At 40.7% G+C, this 22,603-nt stretch overlaps 1 protein-coding gene across 1 annotated transcript in view; it reads left to right on the top strand.

Annotated features, from left to right (window-relative positions):
• The window catches only part of ATXN10 (ataxin 10), a 91,729-nt gene extending 82,111 nt beyond the window's left edge, over positions 1 to 9,618 (top strand). Inside the window, exon 11 of the mRNA XM_041398599.1 lies at positions 8,894 to 9,618. Within this exon, the coding sequence (XP_041254533.1) occupies positions 8,894 to 9,081 (188 nt within the window). The 3' untranslated portion in view covers positions 9,082 to 9,618. The remainder of the gene's footprint in view (positions 1 to 8,893) is intronic.
• The last annotated feature ends 12,985 nt before the right edge of the window (positions 9,619 to 22,603 follow it).

Genomic DNA, 22,603 nt, shown 5'->3' with positions numbered 1-22,603 from the left:
TGAGGAATTAAAGTTAATAACTCTATTTCTAAACCAAATATTGTCATATTTGTCCTCTTCTCTAATCCTCTTGGTGGATTTAAATCCATGACAGGCTTGAATTCTTGAAAAAAAACAGGTCTTTAGTTATCAGGAATTCCTCAAAAAAAAAAAAAAAAAAAACAACAACAAAAAAAAAACCTCTGCTTTTATAGCTCAAACAGCTTCCTTGATTTTTCTGTACACTTACTTATGAAAAATTCCCCTCTGGGCTGAGATGGAGCACTAGAAATTTGAGAGCCAAAGATTTTTGGTTTTTTTAAGTAAAGCTAGGAGTGGTTCAGAAATATTGTTGAGAATGGAATGCCTTCTACAACCACCTTATCATATTTCAGTCTGTCTTCTTGGCATTTTTTCTTGTGCATACCTCCAAAGAATATTTGGATGTCATCTGACCAATGTTTCGAATAATATTTTTATTCTGACATTTTTCTGTTGCCCCATTTTTGATCACTGTAATTAGAACAGTTTTATCTTCAGCTGCTGAATGTGTTCTCCTGTGTAGCTCCTTCCTGAGCCTCAAAATTGTTTCCTCTCACTTCCTCAGATCTTTGGTTAAAATTTGTTCTTTAGCTTTGCAAATGGTTTTTAAAACCTAACCTTTCCTTCCTCACTCAGATATATTTGCAGTCCTTTCCACTCTCCTTGTGGATTTGTTCCTTTCTTTTGGAGTGGGAGATTTCCTCAAGGAGATGCAGCCATTCCCTGAAATTGTAGACAGGATTGTGGCTAATGGCTATTTTGCTAAACAAATAGCTGGTTATAATTTAGTGGCATCTTTCAAAATACCCATTTATTTAATGGTTGTTATTTTTGGATGCACACTGGGCATCATTTGGTGTCTGTGACCATGGAACTGGAGTTTCATTTACCTTCAGTGTTATGATTATTTGTCATAAAGTGACATTTGAAATGACCATTAGCAGCAGGAGGGAAGGTATGCCACATAAATTACTCAGAGACCCTGAATCAATAAAATATGCATGTACTGTGCTGAAAGATAAGGTGGCATAAAATCCTTGTTGGATCTACATAAATTGATGAATCTCTAGCATTTCTAAACAGAAAAAGTGCTTCACTCCAAATTGTGTCAGCTCAACTCATCATCTGTCTGAGAGTGGTGAATTATAATTAGCTTAACCACATCTCAGGCATGAGTTAGATTGGGTTTTTAAGTGTAGTGCCAAATTTCTGAAAGTTTTATTTGACTCCTGTAATTGCCATTTTAAAGCATTTTAGAAAAGGTATTTATTTCTGTACATAAATACACATGAATGCATTTCTGTGTAAAGGTGGAGCCTTTTTTTTTCCATGTCCCAGGAAATTTAAAAGGACTACAGCCTGCTTGATGATGAGTTTGTGAGCAGTTACCATCCCCCTGTGCTTCATTGCTCCACAGTGTTCGTGGTAGGTTTTAATAGTAATTTGATGCATGAGTTTCAATTTAATGAAATGTTGCAATTTTTTTCTGTATTTGGGAAGAGAAGATAAGGCAAGGCATTTTTAAGTAAGGTAACAGCAGTTGAAGCTTTTTAACATACCAGCCTGGTAACTCTGGTACCTCTTACAGATAGCTAATAGATTTAGTTTTGAATTCTTAAAATGGAATTATTGGAAAAGAAGGGACTGAAAGAACTGAGTATTCTAACTGTGAAGTACTAGCTTGAGATCGATCAAGAGTGTGATTCTTTCTGTTTTAAAACCAGATGATTTGTAGTTGCTCATAAATTATGGGTTTCTATTAAAAATGTAAGTCGTAATTTAAAAAAAAATTGGCAGCCTAAGCAGCAAAAAATGAATGTGTCATAATCTTGGTTTTAAGCTAGTATTACAAGTCTGAGTTTAGGGAAAAGGAAAACAAGCTGGAGGTTATGGCTTAATTTTTTTTGGAAGTTCTGTAAGTTTTGGCATTAGAGACATTATAATAAAAATAGCCTGACAGAGCTAAACATGTCCTATGCCTTTAGTAGCTCTGAAGTGCTAGAGCCAAATTTTTTGTTCAAGTTCATAGTATGCTAAGATTTTCTGACCTTGGGTTTTAAGTCCCACAGAACGTGAAAGGCTACACACAGAGTATAGATTAAATGTGTAGTTGGCAGGCATTAAAAGCTAATAGCAATCTGGGTGCATAATACTGCTCAGAACTGTTACTCCAGAAATACCAATGATCTAGGGAGAAAAATTCCTATATAACTCTAGTTAAGAAATGTCCCAGTAAATTTCAAATTTCTGAAGTAGTAAACCTCATTTAATGAACATAGGCTGCCATTTAGCTGGACATCCACTGACATGAGGATGCAGTTAAAAATGGGAAGCCTTGGAGCTTAAATGAGCCTCATTTACTGTCAGTACTGGACAGTGCTGAAAAGGTGTGAAAATGTGAAAGGCTGGAGAGCTTGGACTCTGCTTTTGGGAGCAGAGTAAATATTACGTATATATTCATAATTATCCATTAGATAAACAGCAACTGGATATTGTCAGATGTTGTTTTTCTGAACTACTCACAGCCACAGGGCCAGGAAACTCTGCTGTACCTGTAATCAGCCACGTGACAAGTTTTGGCAGATTTTATTACTTCTGGTGCCTGTCCTTCCAGAAGGATGCTGAAAAACATAAATTGAGGGAAGAGACACAAAAATTATGCAAACCTTGGAATAAGTCTCTTGGTTTCTTTCTTTAGTTTATGCAAAAAATACCGAATGCTGGTTGTGATCTGGGAATTTTTTTTTTAATCTATGCTGAAAAGCTGTGTTTGGAAACAATTCTAAACAAATCTAAGCCAGAAATAAATCACAGGCTGTAAAGAGTGAGATATTTACCCACTAGGAAAGTTTATTTAGGGACACAGTGAAATCTTCCAGTTCAACACTGGAAGTTTTTCAGAGAAAAGGCATGAAAGCATCTTGTGCATGGAGCAGAATTGACAGGCTTGATTTCAAGAGGAGCTGACCTTTGGTCATCTGTGTTTATGCAGAAATGCTGGGCAAAAGAGGTTTTGTAGTCCATTCTGGTCTTCAAAATATATTTGTTGGCCATAAATACTTAAATGGATTAATCGTCACTGAAAGTCATGTATGAGGTTTAATGTGTCTGTGTTATGTTTAATGTGTCTGGTTACACAGAAGGTGTAAGTCCCATTTTAAAGAAGCCTGTGTCCCACAAGGCACACTTTAAGAAATAGATTCATCATGGCTAGACTGCTTAATGAGATAAATACAAGTAGCCAGAAGGATGGTGTTTGTCTGCAAGAAGAACTGGAGTATCCACTACTGGTGTGGGAGGATAGTGAGGGCTACAGAACTGGAAAAAGTACCTGTTGTACAATTATTTTGTGCTGTGAATGTTTCCAGTTGTCTGTAGGCTGTGACTTACAGAGAATATTGCCTCAGCATTGAAGCTGTTTGTTATAAACCAAATGGGTTTGCCCATTTGTCTGTTCTGAGATGGTGAAGTTTAAAACCTCTGTCAAAGCCGTGTTCTGCAGGGCGGAATTCGAGCTGCAAAGCCCAGTTCAGGTTTTTGGGGATAAGCTTTCTGTCTTTACAGGAATATTTTGTGGAAGCAGCTTCCTTCGGGGAGGGCTGAGGTGAGGAGTGGAGGGGCTGGCTGCACGCTCCTCATGCCACACGTGCTGTCCAGTGAAGCTTTGCTGCCACGCTGTGGTGGAGATGGAGCCTTGTTTGGTACTGGATGGTCCAAGCCTCTGAGTGATCCCTTGGGCCAGGTGAGAGTTGCCTGCAGCACAAACATCTGCTTTCACTTCCCCAGCGTTACAAATCTTATCCCTGAAATGTGTGATCAGGAATAAATACCTCTGACAGCATCCAGCGGTGCCTCTGTGTTGTGGAGGCTTCTAGACTGGATGGGTTGTGCTGCATCAGCTCTGCAAGAGCAAAGTTGGACAGAGCGGGGAGGAAAGGACCTTCCCAGCTTAAACAGTACTGCCCATTTATAGCTTTTGAACCCAGAATGTGGTGACTGCACTCACAGGTGATAAGAACAGCTGTGGAATAAATGAAAATAAAGGCAGCTGAAATATTCTAGAATTTTTCTTTCCTACCTTCTAGGCAAAATATTTTAAGTTTGTATAGGATGAATTCCTGATGTTTTCTGGTGCTGATAATTCAATGCCAAGTATAAATAGAGTCTGTAGCATTAATTCTAAAAACATAAATTAGCTTTTGAAAATAAATAAAGGTAAAACATTTAATTTGTTACATTTTCTGTTATTACTTTTTTGGTAATGTCTTAATCACAGGTAGAAGTCACATAAAAATATAGAGGAGTTATAAGAAATTGCTCTGATCTTATAGCTTCTCTAGAACTTCATTAAACTACTAAAACCCCAGACAGAAAGACACTTGTAGAGCTTTGTAAGCAGTTTGGCTGATGGTGAGGATCCAAAGTCCTGACATGTGGTCCATCACAGCTCCTAACTGTGACAAACAGCTGTGGGAGTTGGCTAGAGACCTCGTTTAGTGGTGGGAGGAATTATCTTCAAGCATTTCACAGAAGTGCTTGAAAGGACTGAAAGGCTGGAAAGAAAAATGGTTTGTGTCTTTTCAGTGTGGTGCAGTCAGGTCTGCAGGTGGAAGTGACTCTGAGTGATGCTTTAGTATTTCATTCCAGTCTGCAGAGGTTCTTGTGATAACTGGATTACTTGTTGAAGGCGATAAAGAAATATAATTATTGTGCAGTACAAATATTTTATTTTCATTACCTTTGTTTTTTAGTCATGCAGTCCTGTTCCAGAATGCATCTTAGAAAAATTGGGTGTCTTTGGGAAAGGGGTTACATAAGCAGCCCATTTGATGAGGGTTCCAACCTGTGAGTGCTTGCTTTCTTAATAAGGTTTTGTATCTCTTCCTGTATTTGATTAGAATGTAGTTGGTATTGAAATGATAAAAAATTTTATTTAAATGAGGTAATGGGATTGGGCAAAGAATGCCCTCTTTTTTGCATAAGAACTAATTATTCATAAGGAAGAAAGTTCCTAAGTAATAATTTAGTTATGGAAAACTGACTGTAGTGCAGGAAACAGTCTAATTAAAAAAAAAAAAAAAAGTCCATGCACTATGTAATAAATCAAACTCTCCACTAAGAATGTTACATTTAGAGATCCTTCAGTATTAATAACTATGAAGGGGACATAGGAAAACAGATATACATATTTCATTCTCCTTGTCATCCCTTCAGTGTCCTGTATTAGTTAATGATAATAATTAACTTCTGAAACTTGCCTTTTTCAAGCAACATACTTCTAAGATTGCTTGTGCATTGCCTTTTATCTACCTCATCAGCTTCCAACCTCATCAATAATTTTTTTCTGTTCTCTGTCATCCATAGAATCCAGATTGCTTTGTGTAACAATTCTTTTGGGTCCTGGTGGCTACAGTGGGTTTGTCAATAATGTTTAGTTCTAATTGGACTAAGAATGAGAAGGTGGAACACTTTCCCTGAGAAATGGTCTGTGTGTCCTCCTCTCCAGCAGTATTGGTGAGCGGTTCCTGGCAGGACATCGTTGTATTTTCACACCCCATTAAGCTTACAACCCAGCCACTGTGCTCTTGCATTGACTCCAGCAACCTCTTGTAGCAGAATCCAGCTGAAAAGAACTGGGAGAATTGTGAAAAGTTCCTTTGCAGTCAGTGACAAAACTTCAACAGGATTTAGTGGCGTAGATTTTCGTGGCTCCCACATAGTAATATTTTTCATTCTTAAATAACAGTTTTCTCACCTTTCTTCCTTTCTCTTTGTGTTCTCCTCTTCCTGACAATTGAAGTTGTGACCCAGAGGACGATTTTAAATTTTAAATTGTGGAATTAAGATGTTACTTAGGTATGGAAGACAGGGCAAGTTGATTCCGTTTTGTTATTTGTACGTATCAAAATAGCATTTTGGAAAAGGAATTCCAAAGCATGGAGTACTGAAAGATTTTGGAAAAGTGTTGCTATAAATGCACAGAAATGTTTGTTTTCAGTCCCTAATTTCAGATAGTCTAGTGATGAGGCTTCTGCAAAATAAAATGAATTGTTTTCTTCCTTTTGTATGCCCTCTTCTCTGTGTCAGAATATCATAATCTTCACTTGTCTATAATATTAATTTATTTGAGAGTGTAATATGCCCAGCTGGAAAAATCTAGACGAGTCTGTGCAATCAGATCTGCTGTGCTTGCTGTGTTGCTTCTCTTTGGTGCAGTTTCACAACAAACAGGCTCATGCTCGTATTTTTAGTAACTATGGCAACTTTAGAAGCTCTCTTTCTAAAGCTGAGCATACAATAAAGTGCCGAAAGTGTAGGTAGGATTAGAGACTCTCGAATATGTTTAATTTTCTCTCTGTGTCTCTGTCTTTGCAGAGGAGCAAGAGGGTAATGTGAGTATTAGCTGGGGACTGGCTTTAATCTTTGCAGACACTCAAGTCTGCCAGGGTCTGCTCCCAGCTGTCCAAAGGCCTCATCCTTCCCCAGCATGCGAACAAGGGGATGATGAATATTCATGGATGTGGTCACAATGGAAAACCTACACACAGAAAGGGGTTTCTGAAGGAGTGAAAATGTTATTGAAACCATTTTGCAGCTTCAGCTACAGTAGTCAGTAATGATAAATGCCACAATGGTGATAGAGTTCATAAGATAATGGGGATGTCTTAGATATTATGTAAGCATGAATGGAGCTGGTAATAGGAAAAGAGCATTTGCCATGGGGTTTAGCAGCGGGTTTGTGTTGAAGACATAGAGACTATAGTAGCAGGATCATTCTCAAGGCTAATACACACAAAAGTTTTGAGAGTACTTTTTTTGTCTGTGTGGCACTTTGTGTGATTGAGAACTGTCAGTCTCTGAAAATTGCTGTTAATATTGTAGCAAATATGCTTTTATGAAAGTGTCGTATTTTGTGCAGAAGCTGTGTTTTAGGAGCACATCAAGGAAAGTCTGCTTCTCATCCAGGAGCTGAGCCAGGAGGGGTGGTAGGATGTTTTTCACAGTCCACTGGGAGAACTTCGTGTTACTTTTTGGCACTCATGACATGCCCTAAATCAGACCTAGAAAAGACCTGGTGGGTGTCAGCCTTGGTTTATCTGCATTCATCAGCTTGCATGCTTTGCTGGTCTGAAATCTGTTCTCACCATTGGCACTAATGACTGAGAGTCTGCACATTTATGGTGCTACTGCTTTGGCAACTTACTGTTTCATATAGTCAAGTGTAATCTTCAGTGCAAATACCAAGTTTATGTGACTTAAATGTAGATTGGCACTTGTCTTTTTTACTTAATTCTAGTAGTGATGCACTGATAGAAGAGAATATGTTGATATTTTCTGTTGTGTTCACCTGTAAGGGCTTTGATGAGATGCATAATTTGTTTTGGTCTTAATTTCTCTCCTCTGTCATTACCTCACACTGGAATTTTTTTGGATAAAGAAGGTGTGCAGCATGCTTCCTGACAAAGCCTAAAGAGGTCTACCAGGAAAAGAAAAAAAGCTCCATAGTAGTTGATACTTCATTATTTTTTATTTTTAGTTCTGGACTTCTTGAATTTGAAAATAAATATAAACTGCTACAAAAAGGCTAATTTACTGACACATGCCAGTGCAGGGCTGTTCCCTTAATGTTTATGTCCAAGCTACTTTTCACCTAAACTCTTCTCTCTGTGTTGAGGTTGTGTAAAATTGTTTAAGTCCAGTTCCTCTCTTCTGTTGTTTTGTCTGAAGTTCCCCTCTGTCTGAGTTTTCCCCTCCTGTCACCCTGTGGCAAATGCCCACAAGAACATTTATCTCTGTGCTTAGATGCTCCCCAACCCAAAAGACGTCAAGGAGATGAGTAAATTATGCATATTCTTCTACTGGATGTGAAGCTACATGTAGTAAATAATTGGTGCCCTGCAGGCAAACCACTCATGGGATTCAGAAAGGCTTGGCTCCTGTATGGGTAACTTGGGAAAGATTATATCATAACAACTTTTCAGCTGTGGAATTGGGACCAACATCTCTGACACTTCATAAAAGGAACACTGTACTTCACTTGGAAGATGCCTGGCTGATAATCCTGGGAATTTAAATCCTTTGTCTACATCCCTGACATGTGCCTCAATCCTGGCCTCAAGGGACCACCTTGGGAGGTGAATGAGTTGCAGCTTGTGCCCGTTTAAACATCAGCGGGAGCTCCCTGCCAGTGATCATAGTGTCTGGTCTCCTGGCAAGTGTGTAAAAGCACCCAGGCATAAAGGACTGAGTTTAGGTAATATTAGAAGTCAAAGAAGTTTAAGTGTCTCTGATATTCTTTGTGCTATTTTCAAATATTAACCTGGATAAGTTGTCTTTTTCTACATCTCTTCAACTTTTACAATGAAAATAATAGCCATCTTTCCTGTGCATGATATTCAGCTTATTTTGTTTGCCAGTGCTTGGAAGTGTAGCACTGAATTGTTCAGATCATAAACAACTGGCTTATTTTTTATTTAAACTTACTAGGAAGATCATTGGAACATTTCAGTTGACTGTAATTTTGGTTTAAAATTTGGTTTTATGTCTTTTTAATTCCTACAGTTTATTTGGTTGGGGTTTTTGTTTACTTGTTTTTTGTTTTTGTTTTTTTTTTTACTTAATATAAGCCCTAGTAAATTTGTGTGAAGTTTAAGGGCAAACCTCTTTTAAAATTAAATTCCCTCATATGCAAGTATTTGCAGGTTCATTGTCAGCACTTGTGAACGTCTCACTTGTTCAAACCCTTGATTTCTACTGCTTTCCTGATTTTAAGAGATTAGGGGAGGGCTGGGAGAGGTGAATACAGTAATAAACCAAAATAAACAATGTTTCATCTTGCAGTAAATAAATGCTCCTTAACTCTGCCCAACAGTTGTGAGCCAGTGGGCAGTTTATGCCATCCGGAACCTGACGGAGCAGAACGAGCAGAACCAGGCGCTGATCGCGCAGATGGAGCGGAAGGGGCTGGCAGACAGCTCTGCCCTCCACAGGATGGGCTTGGAGATCCAGCACAGAGATGACAAGTTAATTCTGCGGTCAGCCAGGAAAAAGCCCTCCTGAGCAAAAATATTAGCAATAGACTAAAAAAGTATTCCTCTTTTAAAGCATTTTCCCTTGCTCAGCAACCATTTTTTCCAGTTTTAGTCCCAGTCTGTTGAAAATGTTGTGTTTGTTCTCAGAAACGCTGCCAGATGGTGCTTCTGCCTCCTTTTGCTGTAAATAAAAGGTCACCTGTGTGTTTTCTATGTACCTGGGTAAATCAGCTTATGAAAAAAGGTCCTTCTTGTCAGTTGGTTGGAATTTCTTTACTTCCTTTTTCATCAGTAGAAGAATGTCATACGTGCGGTATCAACTTGTCATAATTTCCTTTGCTGAACCTGGAGATAACTGTTGTTAAAAAACTCTTCAAAGAAAGAGCTTCTTTGCAGGCTGCCCTCTCCCTGTAAAAGATCTGTGCTGAGTCAGGGCTAAACAAGCCAAGTTACTAATTGTCTATCACGGGACCTAAATATCACTATTTATATAAGCGTCAAGAGAATGTTGGATGTACTTAAATATTTAGTGAATTAAACACATCATGGCTTTTGTCTGTTTAAATTATTAGTAAACTATCTTTTCTACCTTGATACCTATCAGTCTTCATGACAAGTGTATTAAAACCAAAGCTGAAGCTGTTGTGGCAACAGATGCTGCATTCCTTTGCACTGGGGCATGTCTCTGTTTTGGAGACTTGGGTGTTTGTTTGAATGTTATTTGTTCCTTTGGAGGGTAAGTCAGCCCACTTTCCTTTTATTTTGCACTTCTCATGGGTTTTCTGAACTTTGGCAGACTGCTGAAGAGGTAGTTTCTCACTGTGATTAATTCTAGCAGTTTCTTTTCACCCCTCTGCCTTTCCAAAACATTGACAAAACTCATTTCCAGTTAATTAATTCAAGAGAGGCAGAAGAATAGAAGGCCCTGCCTCTTCATTTTGGGTACCCTCCTATATTGTTGTTGGACCCTGCCACTGTGGAATGTGGCATGAATGAGCTGGGGGAGAAGGGGGGGTGAAACTGGGGGGCAGGGGGAGGAGGGCACAGTTAACTCTGTGTGTGCCACAGCTTTGCCCTGGAAGCCAAAAGGCGTAATCCTCCCTGCACAGGCAAAACGGGAATTACAGCTTTATATTGCTGGTACTTATGTATGGCTACTGTAGTTGGATTATCTTCAGCCGTGTCTAACTCAGAGGTCTCAGAAAAATTAACATGTTCATGTTCTTGTTGACATTTAATCCCATTCTTAAATAGAAAGGCAAGTTCATGTCCTCAAACTCCATATTACATGTAAACAGACCTTCATCCATGTGCATGAGCTTTTGCTCCTCCAACTGAATTTTTGATTTGAAAATGGAAGAAAGTACGCCTTGCTTTGAGGAACACATTGTACTGCTTAAAACTGATGGTGAGTAGAGCTGGACTGCTGAGGTCATTTCAAGTTAGCAGAAAGATGTTGGTGTCTGCCATGCCAACCTGGTGGAGCTATGGAATTGACCCAGTGGGATTTTAGACACCTGTTGGTTTTAAAGGCAATGATACAAAATTCCTGTCCACAGCAGTTTGTTAAGTAAATGATGTCTGAAAAGGGATAATGGCAATAGGAACAAAGTCTCTAACTCTTATTTATCTTAGTGACTTTTTACTTCATAAATAGGGGAGAAAAAAGTTCTTTGCTTTAGCAAGGAGTTAATATGAATATAAGCAAATCAATTTGTTTTTAAAAAATAACTTGACTTTTTTGGTTGTTAAAATTGTGTTGAAGTGCTGTCATATACAGGTGGGTTTGTTGGCTTTTGCTGTCTGAATGGAAATGTGATTGTGCTTCTTCTTGAGCACATGGTTTTTCAGTTATTTCCTTAAGCCTTAATCATTGTGTTTAGGCCAGAATTAATTTAGAGTTTTCATTACTGTCACATAAGAATTACAGCTGGGTTTGTAGGGGGTTTTGCTCTTATCTCCATAACACAATGGAAGATTCATACTTCTAGCATCTAAGTGGAAAAAAAATAATTCTACTCATACAGAAAAAGAAAAAAAAAAGTTATTTTTCATCATTCAACTTCAAAAGGTAAGAATTAAACTTTTGCTAACAAAGGAGCATCAAATATGACACTATCTGAAATAAAGTGAAGTTCTTAATTTGGTAATTAGAAAAATACAAACACTTCTATTTTAGTGCCACTACTTAGGAAACTCATGGTAGATAATTTAACAAAGTGAGGGGGAAATCATTCTGAACAGAAAGTGGACTTTCTGTGCTTTCAGTGTAAAGAAAAAAAATGCAAAGAATTTCCTTTTATTTAGGGTGATAAAGAGTTAAAATCCTATTCACAAAACAAATCCAGAGAGAACTTTGGTTGTGGAAAAAGCAGTGGGAGTCCCTTTTCTTTTTAAGCAATGAGGAATGGACAGGGTGGGGTTTTTTTAACTTGATGGTTGTATACCCACCAATAGAATACACACGAATCCATAAATATAAGCCAAATAATAACAAACACAAAAAAGATTAAAAGAGTTTTGTGTGTTTCAGTACATAATGGAGTAATAGTTGTGTTTTCTAAAAGGGAAATGTAGGGCTTTCATAGTGGAGAACATGCTGATTACTGTATTGTGAGTGGCTGGCTTTTGATTTTCCAGGATGGATTAATTCTCGGAAGACAACAGCTTCCCTGTCCTCCCCCAGTGGAGTCCTGGTCTCCAATAGACTCGTTTTATATGCTTGGGGATTAATACAGCACAGCAATCAGTCATAAAAAGCAAGCTTTAGTGAGTTTGTAAAGGGGCAGAACAGGCAAATCAAGTCTTGTGACCATCTTACTGCTTTCGAGTGCTTTCAAACAATAGTGATCAGATTTTTTTTTTCTTTTTTTTAAGGTCCATTTGTTATTAAAAGAGAATAGGGAGTTGGTTTTTCATCGTAAGTGGAAAGATTCTAGCAGAGCTTTCTGGCAAATTGTGAGAGATAGCCTGAAATGTTAGCAAAGCTCTGAATATGCTTCTAATAATTTAAGTGATTTTTGCCTAAAGTGCTTGTAAAATATGTTTTTAAATACAACCTAAAAAAGGAGAAAAAGTCACAGGCAGTTTATGCCATTGTCACAACCTTTATTTAACGGTCAGTTTGTATTTTGAGGTTGGTGCGAGTGTTTGTATAGTGAAAATAAAAAAAAAAGTCCAGTTGGTTTGCAAATGAGAAAGTACTAAAAATATGGGGCTCTACCCAAAATTACCCTCAGTTTTTGTACCAAGCCTGAGCTGTGTCGTTTGTATTGATTTAGAAATCCCTGTCTTCTTAGTGTAGACTTTTTTCTGTTAAATGGGGGGAGTTGATGAAGCAATGCAGAAGCATTTCAGTGAGACATTGTTCCCTGCGAGGGTGACAGGGCCCTGGCACAGGGTGCCCAGAGAAGCTGTGGCTGCCCCTGGATCCCTGGAAGTGCCCCTGGATGGGGCTGGGAGCAGCCTGGGACAGTGGAAGGTGTCCCTGCCCATGGCAGAGGGGACTTGGAACTGGGTGATCTTTGAGGTCCCTTACCATGCAAACTACTCTGTGATTCCCTGGACTTTCCATTTCCTTGAAACCCCTGTGTCCCCCTGCTCCGTGTGCTCCGCCGGCTCCCTGCGGTGCTGTCCAGGGTCCTGACGAGCTTTCCCCTCTCTGGAGCTCTGTCTGGAACAAGCCTTTCCATGTCAACAGCCAGTTCCAGTCTCTTGAGGCTTGGCCAAGGCCAAGCAACCATGGAATTACCATTCCAGTGGAGGGGTTTCATGCTGCTTTAGGCTTAATGGGTTTCTCTGAGGGAACTTTCTCTTCCAGTAGTTTCTGATAACATCCAGCAGTTTATGGGGATGAGAAACCGGCATTGCTTTTTGAGTGGATCTTTAGTATCCCTAAAACAACTTTGTTTTGGGAACTTTGCCTATTCCCGTGATAAATGAGGGTTGTGAATTTTCCTCTTTTGTAATCCAGCCTGAACTTCGCCACATTGTAAGCTCTGGAAAACTTCAGTTTATACGCTGGAAGTACAGATACAGGGGCTGAGCTTCTAAATTTACTGAATTGATGTTCCAGTCATGGATCCAGTGTCCGTACAGGACATTTCCCACAGCTGTTGCCCCTCACCAGGGTGGTGCTGGCAAAAGAAGGCAAGAACTGAGAGATTCCCTGCATTTCTCTCAGACCTGCCTGGTGGTGTCCATCAAACATGGAATTAGGAACTAGACTGGAGAAGGCAGAAGCAAATAAAAGTGGATTGTGGGTTGAGAGAGGGAGGAGTTCAGGTCCCAGGGAGAACTCCTGGGAGATGGAAAACACCTTGTCAGTCAAATGAGAGAGTCTTGTTAGTTTGCATCTTCCATCCCGCTCTCTGGAGACTTGCAGAAATTTGCTGTCCAAAATGTATCTTTTTAGGAAGAGCGTCCCCTCTCCAGACTAAAATAAAAGAGTTGTCTTCTTTCACCCCAAATTTCATTTGGACAGAATTGACATTGCATTGCTTTTAATTGCCTTATAGAATCGTGAAATCATTAAGGTTGGAAAAGAGCTCCAAGATGATCAAAGATACTCTGCAATTTTGCTCAGCATTTTCTACAACCTTACAGCTTACTCTAAAAGTAGAATATAATTCAGAGAATACCTAAATAGTTAAAATATATAAATAGTAAAGAGAAAATATACAAACAAATTAAAGCACTTTAGTTTTGCATGGATTTTCATGGGAAAGGAAAACGCAACTGGAGATAAAGACCAAGATAAGCCCAGAGCATTTAAAATTAACCTCCTGGGTTTTTGCTGCATGGCATCTCTTCTCATCTCAGTTCAAAAGTGGAGCTGATTCTGCACTGGTGATGACACGGAGATGTCACAGAAGTTCCTGAGCAAGACACACTGTAAGTTGCACTTGGTTTTGTTTAAATGTAAGATGGCTTCCATAAGACATTTATGCTAAACTTTAAAGTTTCCTTTCATTTTTGAGTACAGGTAAATATTCATGTAGAAACATAATTGCACAAAAGGGATTTGTGTTTGATGTTCCATTTTTTAAAATTTTTTTATTTTGTTACTCAGGAAGTATTTCAACCTGTTTGTCCACTTGCAGAATTGTTACCCAATGCCTTTAGTTCTGTAATAATTCAAGAGTTCTGAAAATCTTCATGCTTTAGCATCCATTCATACTCAGTATTTGTTATAAGACAAACAGTCCAGTCGATTATGTGGTTTTTTGTGGTGTTGTTCTTAAAACACTTTCTTCTCCTGGAGTTTTGAAAATGTGACCAAAGTAAGCACAAAAGCCGTGTTCCCTAAGGGAAAAAGTCTTGATATCAAGCTCTGAAGTGGAAGTGCTTTAGTCACAGAGGTGCCTCGCCATGGTAGTGTTAACTCTAAAACATAAGCAGAACAAATGGTGATCGCTCTTCTACTACAGATGACCTTGTTTTCAGAAATACATGTTTATGTAGTATTCATAGCACAGTAATAAAAAAAATTAAGATAAATCAAATAATCCATACCAAGTCCTCAAACATGTTTATGTAGTATTCATAGCACAGTAATAAAGAAAAAAATTAAGATAAATCAAATAATCTATACCAAGTCCTCAGTCTGGGTGGAGAGGGGATTTTCAGCTGTTGTGCTGGGCAGTTTTGGTTTTGAAATTGGGTTTACTGGAAGTTATTATAGAATGGTTTGGATTGGAGAAGATCTCTTAAGACCATTGGACCAAGTCCTCAGTCTGGGTGGAGAGGGGATTTTCAGCTGTTGTGCTGGGCAGTTTTGTTTTTGAAATTGGGTTTACTGGAAGTTATTATAGAATGGTTTGGATTGGAAAAGATCTCTTAAGACCATTGAGTCCAGCCATCCTCCCAGTACTGCCAAGGCCACCACTAACCCATGTGTGCAAGTGCCACATCCACAAGGCTGTCAAACCCCTCCGGGGATGGTGTAGTGAACAAGTGAAAAGTGAGGAATGTTTCTCCAATGCCTCTCTGAATAGTAAGTTTTGCAAGTTAGTTTTGAACTGCCTCTGACAAAAAAAATTAGCAATGGCTTTATTTTAGAAAATAAGGCACCCTGTTTGAAGGCCATTAAAATCACCTGTTGGTTCATCAGGTGAACAAGCAATAAAGTTTTGATATATGGGAAAAGCAAGCAATAAACTTTTTCATGCATCAAGGGAACTTTGCCTGGATGCCAGTGAAGTTTAAGGGAGCACAGGTGGAGTTCTCCCCAGACATGCTGTTGCTCCAAGGCAGATACAACATAGCCACTCTATGGGCAAGTGCCCAACCTGCAGCAGGTTGCAAAACCTACAGAGTGTCAGGGTCTTCGCTTTGTATTCCAACATTTAAGCTCATTTGGGTTTTAATGTTGTTTTCCACTATGCTGAGAACCTAATTCCTTTCTGCAGTTTTAGATTGGAGCAAAACTCACTTGTCCTCACCTTAAGTGGATCAGAACAGATGGGGATTCTACCACTGCCCTTGGGCAGCCTGTGCCAGGGCTGGATGGCCTTTTCCAGGAGGAGTTTTCCTGAACAGCCACCCTAAACCTCCCTGGCACAGCTAGAAGCCATTTCCCCATGTCCTGTCCTGTCTGTTGTTGAACAGCCCAATCCCAATCTGGCTGTCCTTCCTGGCAGGGAGTTGTGCAGAGCCAGAAGGTCTCCCCTGAGCCTCCTTTTCTGCAGGCTGAGCCCCCCCAGCTCCCTCAGCCGCTCCTGGTGTTCCAAACCCTTTCCCAGCTCGGATCCCTTCTCTGGACCCTCTGCAGCCCCTCGGTGTCTGTCTTGCAGTGAGAGCCAGAACAGGCTCCCAGATACACAGTGCCTCAGCAGGGCAGCACAGTGAGCTCTGTAATGGCTGCTTATAAAATCATTTGGCTTTCATGAGAAATCCTATGTCTGTTGCTTCTTTTAAATGTATTTAAACAACTTTGACTAGCGATCAGTTTAACACTGAGCATTTGCATGTTCTGTGTTGGCACTTTTCTCATGGAGCAGGTCATGGCAATAGTGTACATGGGCTTTTTTGAGGGGGGAGCTGGGGGAGAAGAATCCATTTGCTGCTTCAGATTACCTCTGTGTTAATTGTGGAGGAAGTTATCTACTAATTGTGGAGGAAGTTATCTACATTTGCTGCAGAACTGTTGAGCTGTTAATGTTAAATTTAAGAATTAAAGTGTAGGAAGGGAAGAGCATGCTGGAAGAATATATAAGATAGGTTGAGTAAAAAAGAAAATCCCTAGAAAAAGAGATCTAAACAGTTATAGAATCATAGAATGGTTTATGTTGGAAGGGACCTTAAAGCTTATCTCATTCCGCTCCCTTGCCAGGGGCAGGGACACCTTCCCCTGTCCCGGGTTGCTCCAAGCCCCAACCAATGTGGCCTTGGGCACTGCCAGGGATGGGGCAGCCACAGCTTCTCTGGGCACCCTGTGCCAGGGCCTGACCACCCTCACAGGGAAGAATTTCCTCCTAATATCTAATCTAAACCTGCTCTCTTTCAGTTTGAAGCCATTCCCCCTTGTCCTGTCACACTGTGTTCTTGTAAATAGTCTCTCTCCATGCAAGTCCAAGCTGAATGTGTCTTATGAAGCAAGCCTTGCAGATCAAGGCACTGTGGCAGGGGAGAAGTAGGTTTTTACTTCAGCAGTGATTTTAAAAGAGGAAAAAAAAAGCAAATTCTGAAATTGTTGATAAACCATTTACAAAACCACATTTTCCTAGACATGGGATGAAGAGTGGCTGATATTTCTGTTCCTTGCCCCCTTTATTCTGCGCCATGCATTTTTTTTCTTATGAACATCACAGGCTGTGCCTACTTTTGATTAGAAGTGAGGCTGATTTATATACACAAGGGGAGGAAAAAAAGTCAGTGTTACATGTGCAGTAAATGGGCAAACATGATAAGGAAATAATGGATGAAAATGCCCAGTTATTTTCTGAGGGTAAAAAGCATCTCCTTTGAGTGACTCCTTTGAGGAGCCTCACCCTTAACTTTAACTCTTGTAAACGGGGCCAACAGGCTTGAGCACATCATTTCTGTCCCTCACCAGGGGTAAAGTGAGTGCATGACACTGCAACAAATCAGCAAGGGATCTTACTAATAGTGTCATTAAAATTACAGCACAGCCCTTGTCACTGTAATAATTTGTGTGTCATAACTGTTGGCTTCACTCTCTTCTCCTTGTCTTGCAAACTCTTCCTTAGTGGAATTGTTTATTGCCACATTTAGACAGACCTTGGCACCTCCTATCAACTGCTCTCTAGGCCAACATTAAATTTTGTTTCAGAAGCAGGTTTTTTAGCCACATATTTTATAAAATGGTGCAGTTCCAGTCTTTGGCCCAAGTCCATGTTTGATGATACCAGGATGTGTCTGGAAGAGTTTCCTCCTCAGTTCTGTGTATTTCTCATTGCCAGAGCTTTTTTCTAAATTGCAGCCATCTGTTGTGAGTCTGCACTCCATGGGTTAAAGTTTATTTTTATATTAAGACAAGCTTTCATTATGTTTTCCCTCTTGCCCCCTGTGTCCCACCCCCCCAGTATGGACCTTTAGGCTCTCTAGTTAAGCTTTTATGGTGGCCACAAACAGGTGCTTGCTTTACAGAGGGTCTCATTCTGCAGCTCCCACTGGCATCCCTGGCCTCCTGAACTCCCTTTTGCTACCTCCTTCCCCCTCAATAATTTTTTATGAATGATAGCTTTTCAGCGCCCTGGGAACAGCTTGTTGGGAAGAACGCTCTTTGTGGGGTGCAGTCAAATCCTACTCATTTCTCTGAGGGTTTTCTGTGAAAGGGCTGGTTCTGTGCTGCAGGTATGACGTGCGTGTGGACTCCCCCTCCCTGCTGGCTCCCCACCTCCTGCTTCTGTGATTCACTGTGATAAATCTGCTTTTTAATAATGCTGGTAGACTCTCGCCACAGGTGCTTCTCAATTAAAATCCACTCTGTTTAAAAACTGAAGGCTTGTTTAACTGAGCCCCTGGGGAGAGTTGTCAGATCCCAGGATAGGTGACACAAATGGATTGGTGACCCTCTGGAGCTGCATTGAAAATACCATATCCTGGGGTACCAGAGGGCAGCGTCACTCTGAAAACAAATCCGCACATTTGAGAAACCCTGGGACTTGTCATTTCACTCTGGGGCCTTTTTAATCCATCTTTTAACATTTTGTTTTGTTCCTGCTACCCTTCTCACACCCCCTCCCCCCAAAGTACTTTCACCTTCTTTCTAGTACTGATTTGGCTGTTTAGAAAATACAAAGGTAAAAGGAACATTTATTTTTTTCCAAGAACAGTCTCTCTTTTGTATTCTAAAGATATTTGCGAGAAATTAATTGGAACAGCAAAGCAGGGTGTGAAAAAAAATGTGGAAAACCCCCCCAAAAAAAATTGAAATTAATGACTTTTTTTTCATTTTCTTTTTAAAGAGAAAGGAAAATGTACTCTTGAGCGATCTGAACTTTTCCCTGCCTTCTTAGACGTGTATTTTTAGCATTTTGAATACATGTAATGTTCTCAGATATTGCTTACCAGAGCACTTTGAAATAACTATAGAGGGTGGATGGGATGACTCAGGGGACTGGTAATTGAGTGCGGAGCCTTTTCACCTCCAAGTCCCCAGTTTGAATGGAGCCCAAGTTGAGAGCGACCTCGTGGTTACCCTCAGATGGGTGTTTAGTGGCCTGTCTGAAGTGAGTTGGTGGTCTCAGTCCAGCTCCTGGCAAGCAGCTCCCACATCACAGCGACCACGGCCGCACTCGGTGCCAATTATCAGCCGGGCTGGCAGTGCCGGCAGCCAGGGGAAGGATGGAATTAGTGAGAGCTGCTCCTGCTGCCAGAGGTGGTCCCTGCTGCTCTTGGAGCCCTGCAGCAGCAGCAGCAGCAGCTGGGTTTGGTGCTGTCAACCCTGTGGGACGTGTGTTCTGCACTCCAGGATGATGGCAGCTCCCGAGGGCTGAGCTGGGTCCCTGTGTGGGTTTGGTTTTGCTTTGCCTCTGCAGGTTATCAGTCCCTCGGTTCAAGGGCATCTCCATGCATGGGGATTTCCTACACGCCCTTTGTCAGTCCTATTTGTCTCTTGACATCTCTGCTAAGCATGCCAAAAAAGAGATTCTTTACATTTGTGAGTCCAGAGGAGGGAATGGAACTGGGGAAATGGCGTGGAGTACCAGGAAGAGCTGAGAGAGCTGGGGGAGCTCAGCCTGGAGAAAAGGAGGCTCAGGGGGCACCTTCTGGCTCTGCACATCTCCCTGACAGGAGAGGGGTAGTCAGGCTCTGCTCCCAGGGAACAAGGGACAGGACAAAAGGAAATGGCCCCAAGCTGTGCCAGGGGAGGTGCAGGTTGGACATCAGAAGGAATTTCTCCACCAAAAGGGTGGTCAGGCACTGGCAGGGATGACCCAGGGAGGTGGTGGAGTCTCCATCCCTAGAGGTGTCCAAGGAATGACTGGATGTGGCACTCAGTGCTCTCTGGGTGACAAGGTGGGGATCAGTCACAGGCTGGACTCAGTGGCCTTGGAGGTGTTTCCAACCTGAAAGGTTCTGTGAGTCTGTGATTTCAGTCCATTTGTTTGATAACAGTAGTCACACTTCTGGTAGCTCTCAGCTCCCAAAGTTTCCATGCCACCCCATTATTTTACAATCCTCTTTCTTAAGTGGTTTTATATTTTATCTCTGAAGAAGTTTTTTTTCTCCTGAAGCTAAACTAAAATGTAGTAATTTTGAAAGTGTGAGGACAAAAGAGAATTCTTACCCTTTAAAATCCCTTATAGCTGAAAAAAAAATCTTGCATAAATTTCTTGTATTTTGGGAGTTTTAGAGTATAACCCTCACAGAGACTCTGAATGGAGCTTTAATGGATTCCAAAGCCCACAGAGGATCCCTCTGCTGGCAGTAAAATTTTGGGTTGATAAACAAATCTTATCTGTGGCAATCTGTCTGCAAAATCGTGACAATTTTCACATGTTAAAGAAAAGCTGAAGTAAATATGGTTTACAACATTTTCTGCTGTAAGACCGTTCTTTCCAAAAATGGAGAGTTCATTTTTCACACTCTACATTTCATTCAAGGGAACGGAGTAACACAATTCTAATCAAAATAGAGTGGGTTTTTCCCCAAGTACTAAACTAAGTCCCTTAGAAACCCATTTTTTATTTTTTGCCCCTGACTCTTAATGTTAACTGTGGTTTCTGTAAAAATAAACATTTCCTCAAGGTATTGGCAGCCCAAATAGAGATGCTGAAACTAAATGTAACAGGAGTGACCTTATGAGGATTTTTTACCACTAAATTGAGACAAATACCTGAAGTGAAGAGCACAAATAGAAACAATGTAAATCTTTAAGCTGTGATTAAGTTTAAAAATTTAAGCTGGTATTGCTAAAATGGTAAGGAGGATTTTGTATGAAAGGAGATCTAAGTGTTGCCTGTTGAGGAGGACAGGGATGCAACTTTTGGAATCTGTAATTTAGGTTGGGGTAACATCCTGCTGTACACATCCAAGGGACAAGTTTTGTTGATTTCTTAATTTCTGGTCACTCCCTGATAGATGATTTGGTCAGGCTTCACTAGAAGGGGATGGATTTGGGCTGTCTTTGCAGAATATGGTTTATTTTTATCCAACAGGAAGGTATAAGGAAGCAGGTGGGAGTCCAGCTTTCTGGCTGGGAACAGCACTGCTGGAGATGAAGGGAAGCCTGGCTCAGGGCTTTCTCTTGTCTTTTGGACAAGCTCAGGAAATTAATTCTTGGGAGGGTCTACAGGGATCATCCCATGCTTGGTGTCTTGAGCAGTCCAGAAAAGAGGCAAAAATAATTGCTGTTTGCAAGTGGAGATCAGTGGCCAAAGCCAAGAAGATGTTTTAAGTGATTTGCCCAGTTGAGAAACAGATGTGTCCCTCTTCAAAGCTCAGGCAGGAAGGAGGACTGTGCATAACACTGCCCTGAAAACTTGTCTTGGAGCACGTGAAGTGCTGTAAGTCTGGAGGAGATGAAGTCTTCTAAATGATGATGGTTTTCTGGAGGAGGTGACGCTTTCTTCTCAAAAGGAAAGACATGGAAAAAGCTGAAGTGGAAACAGTGGGCAAGGTGACTCTGTCTTGTCTCAAGAATGTCAGGAAGGAGGCCTCCAAACAAACCAAAGCCCTAGGAGTGGGGCTAGCACTGTTTCTTCCTGCTCAAATAGAACTCTTGTTCAAGGCATTTCCAAATAAGGGTGAGGAGCTGAGCACTGCAACCGCAAGATGACAGTGCAAGGCTGTTGAAACCAAGACTCCTTTTTCTTTCTACTTAAAACAATCCATGTCCAGCCATGAATCAAAGTGCCTCTGTAACCTGCCTTGCTCCAAAATAGACTGACAGAAACATATACAAATCCTCCTGGAAAAATAAATGATGAGAAAAGCTTTAGCTGGAAACTCCAGAGTAGGAATGATTAGTGAGTTGCACCGTTGACATAACATGATTTTAATCATGGGCTAATTGTTCATCTCAAGACTAAAAATGCCATGATGTGTGAGGTGAGCACAAGGCACATAGAAATTACACGGCAAAAGTAGCATTTGCATAATATGATTTAAAAAAAAAAAGAGAACAAGGGGTAGAATTTCCTGGCTAGTATGAATTAGCCTGAAATCAGTGGAGCTTTACTAATCCATACCTTTGAAACCCTTCCCTTCAGCGTGCCAGTGTTACAGCAGCAGTGAGGCATGGGATAGCTGTTGAGATTCCTCACTGAAGTAAAAATCGAACCCCTGTGCTGCTGAGGGAAAGAGGGAAAGAACAATTTTAGCATGTAAGATTAGAGCAGTGCTGTCAGGGTGGGACCAGCCTGGAGTTTGCCAGTACTTGAGCCCACTTAGACTTTGTATAAACTTCTAAATATTCGGGAAACATTTCCATGATGTTTTGATTTCAAAAGCTATCTGGTGGTCTAAGTGCCCATACCTAACAATTAAACCAATAAATTCAGAGGCCAGTCTTTAAAGTTCAGAGCTTCAAATGCTCTCACTAGTGCATTATTCATGGGCTTGGTTTTTCCTTTGATATCTCTCTATGGTGTGATCTGTATAGCAGAAGAGAACCCACATCTGTCTGTTTACACCACCCTGGAAATTCTTGTGGGCAAACAAAAAAGTCAACCACAAATAACTGCTGGGCTACCAACAAACAGTATCTAGAGTGCCTCCACCCACCTGCCATCAGGCAGACTTCTAAATCTCATTTGAAATTCGAAAAGACAGATCAGGGTGGGAGGGAGAAGTAGAGGGAGGGCTGGGGGGGGGAGGGGGGGGGAACTAGACTGAAAGACTAACCTGAAATTAGCAGAACTAGGAATTTTGCTTTTTTTTTTTTTTACATGGAGTAGGTCACATGTGGGCCCTGAGCTGAGCATCATGGCATGGCACAGTGGATGTCCTTCAGTCAGATCCTTTGACTCATTGTGGGGTTGAGGACTGAACCCACTCGTGCTAAAAGGGGATAGGTTCTTCTGAGCTATGTTTTGAGGGAAGGTGAACTGAAAATATCATGTAAACCATTTTAAAATTCA

The sequence above is a fragment of the Onychostruthus taczanowskii genome, unplaced genomic scaffold (assembly GCF_017590055.1).
Source record: "Onychostruthus taczanowskii isolate IOZ18803 unplaced genomic scaffold, ASM1759005v1 scaffold15, whole genome shotgun sequence".
Lineage (NCBI taxonomy): Eukaryota > Metazoa > Chordata > Aves > Passeriformes > Passeridae > Onychostruthus > Onychostruthus taczanowskii.
Note: the sequence above shows the minus strand (reverse complement) of the source record. Positions and strands in the feature narration are given on the sequence as shown.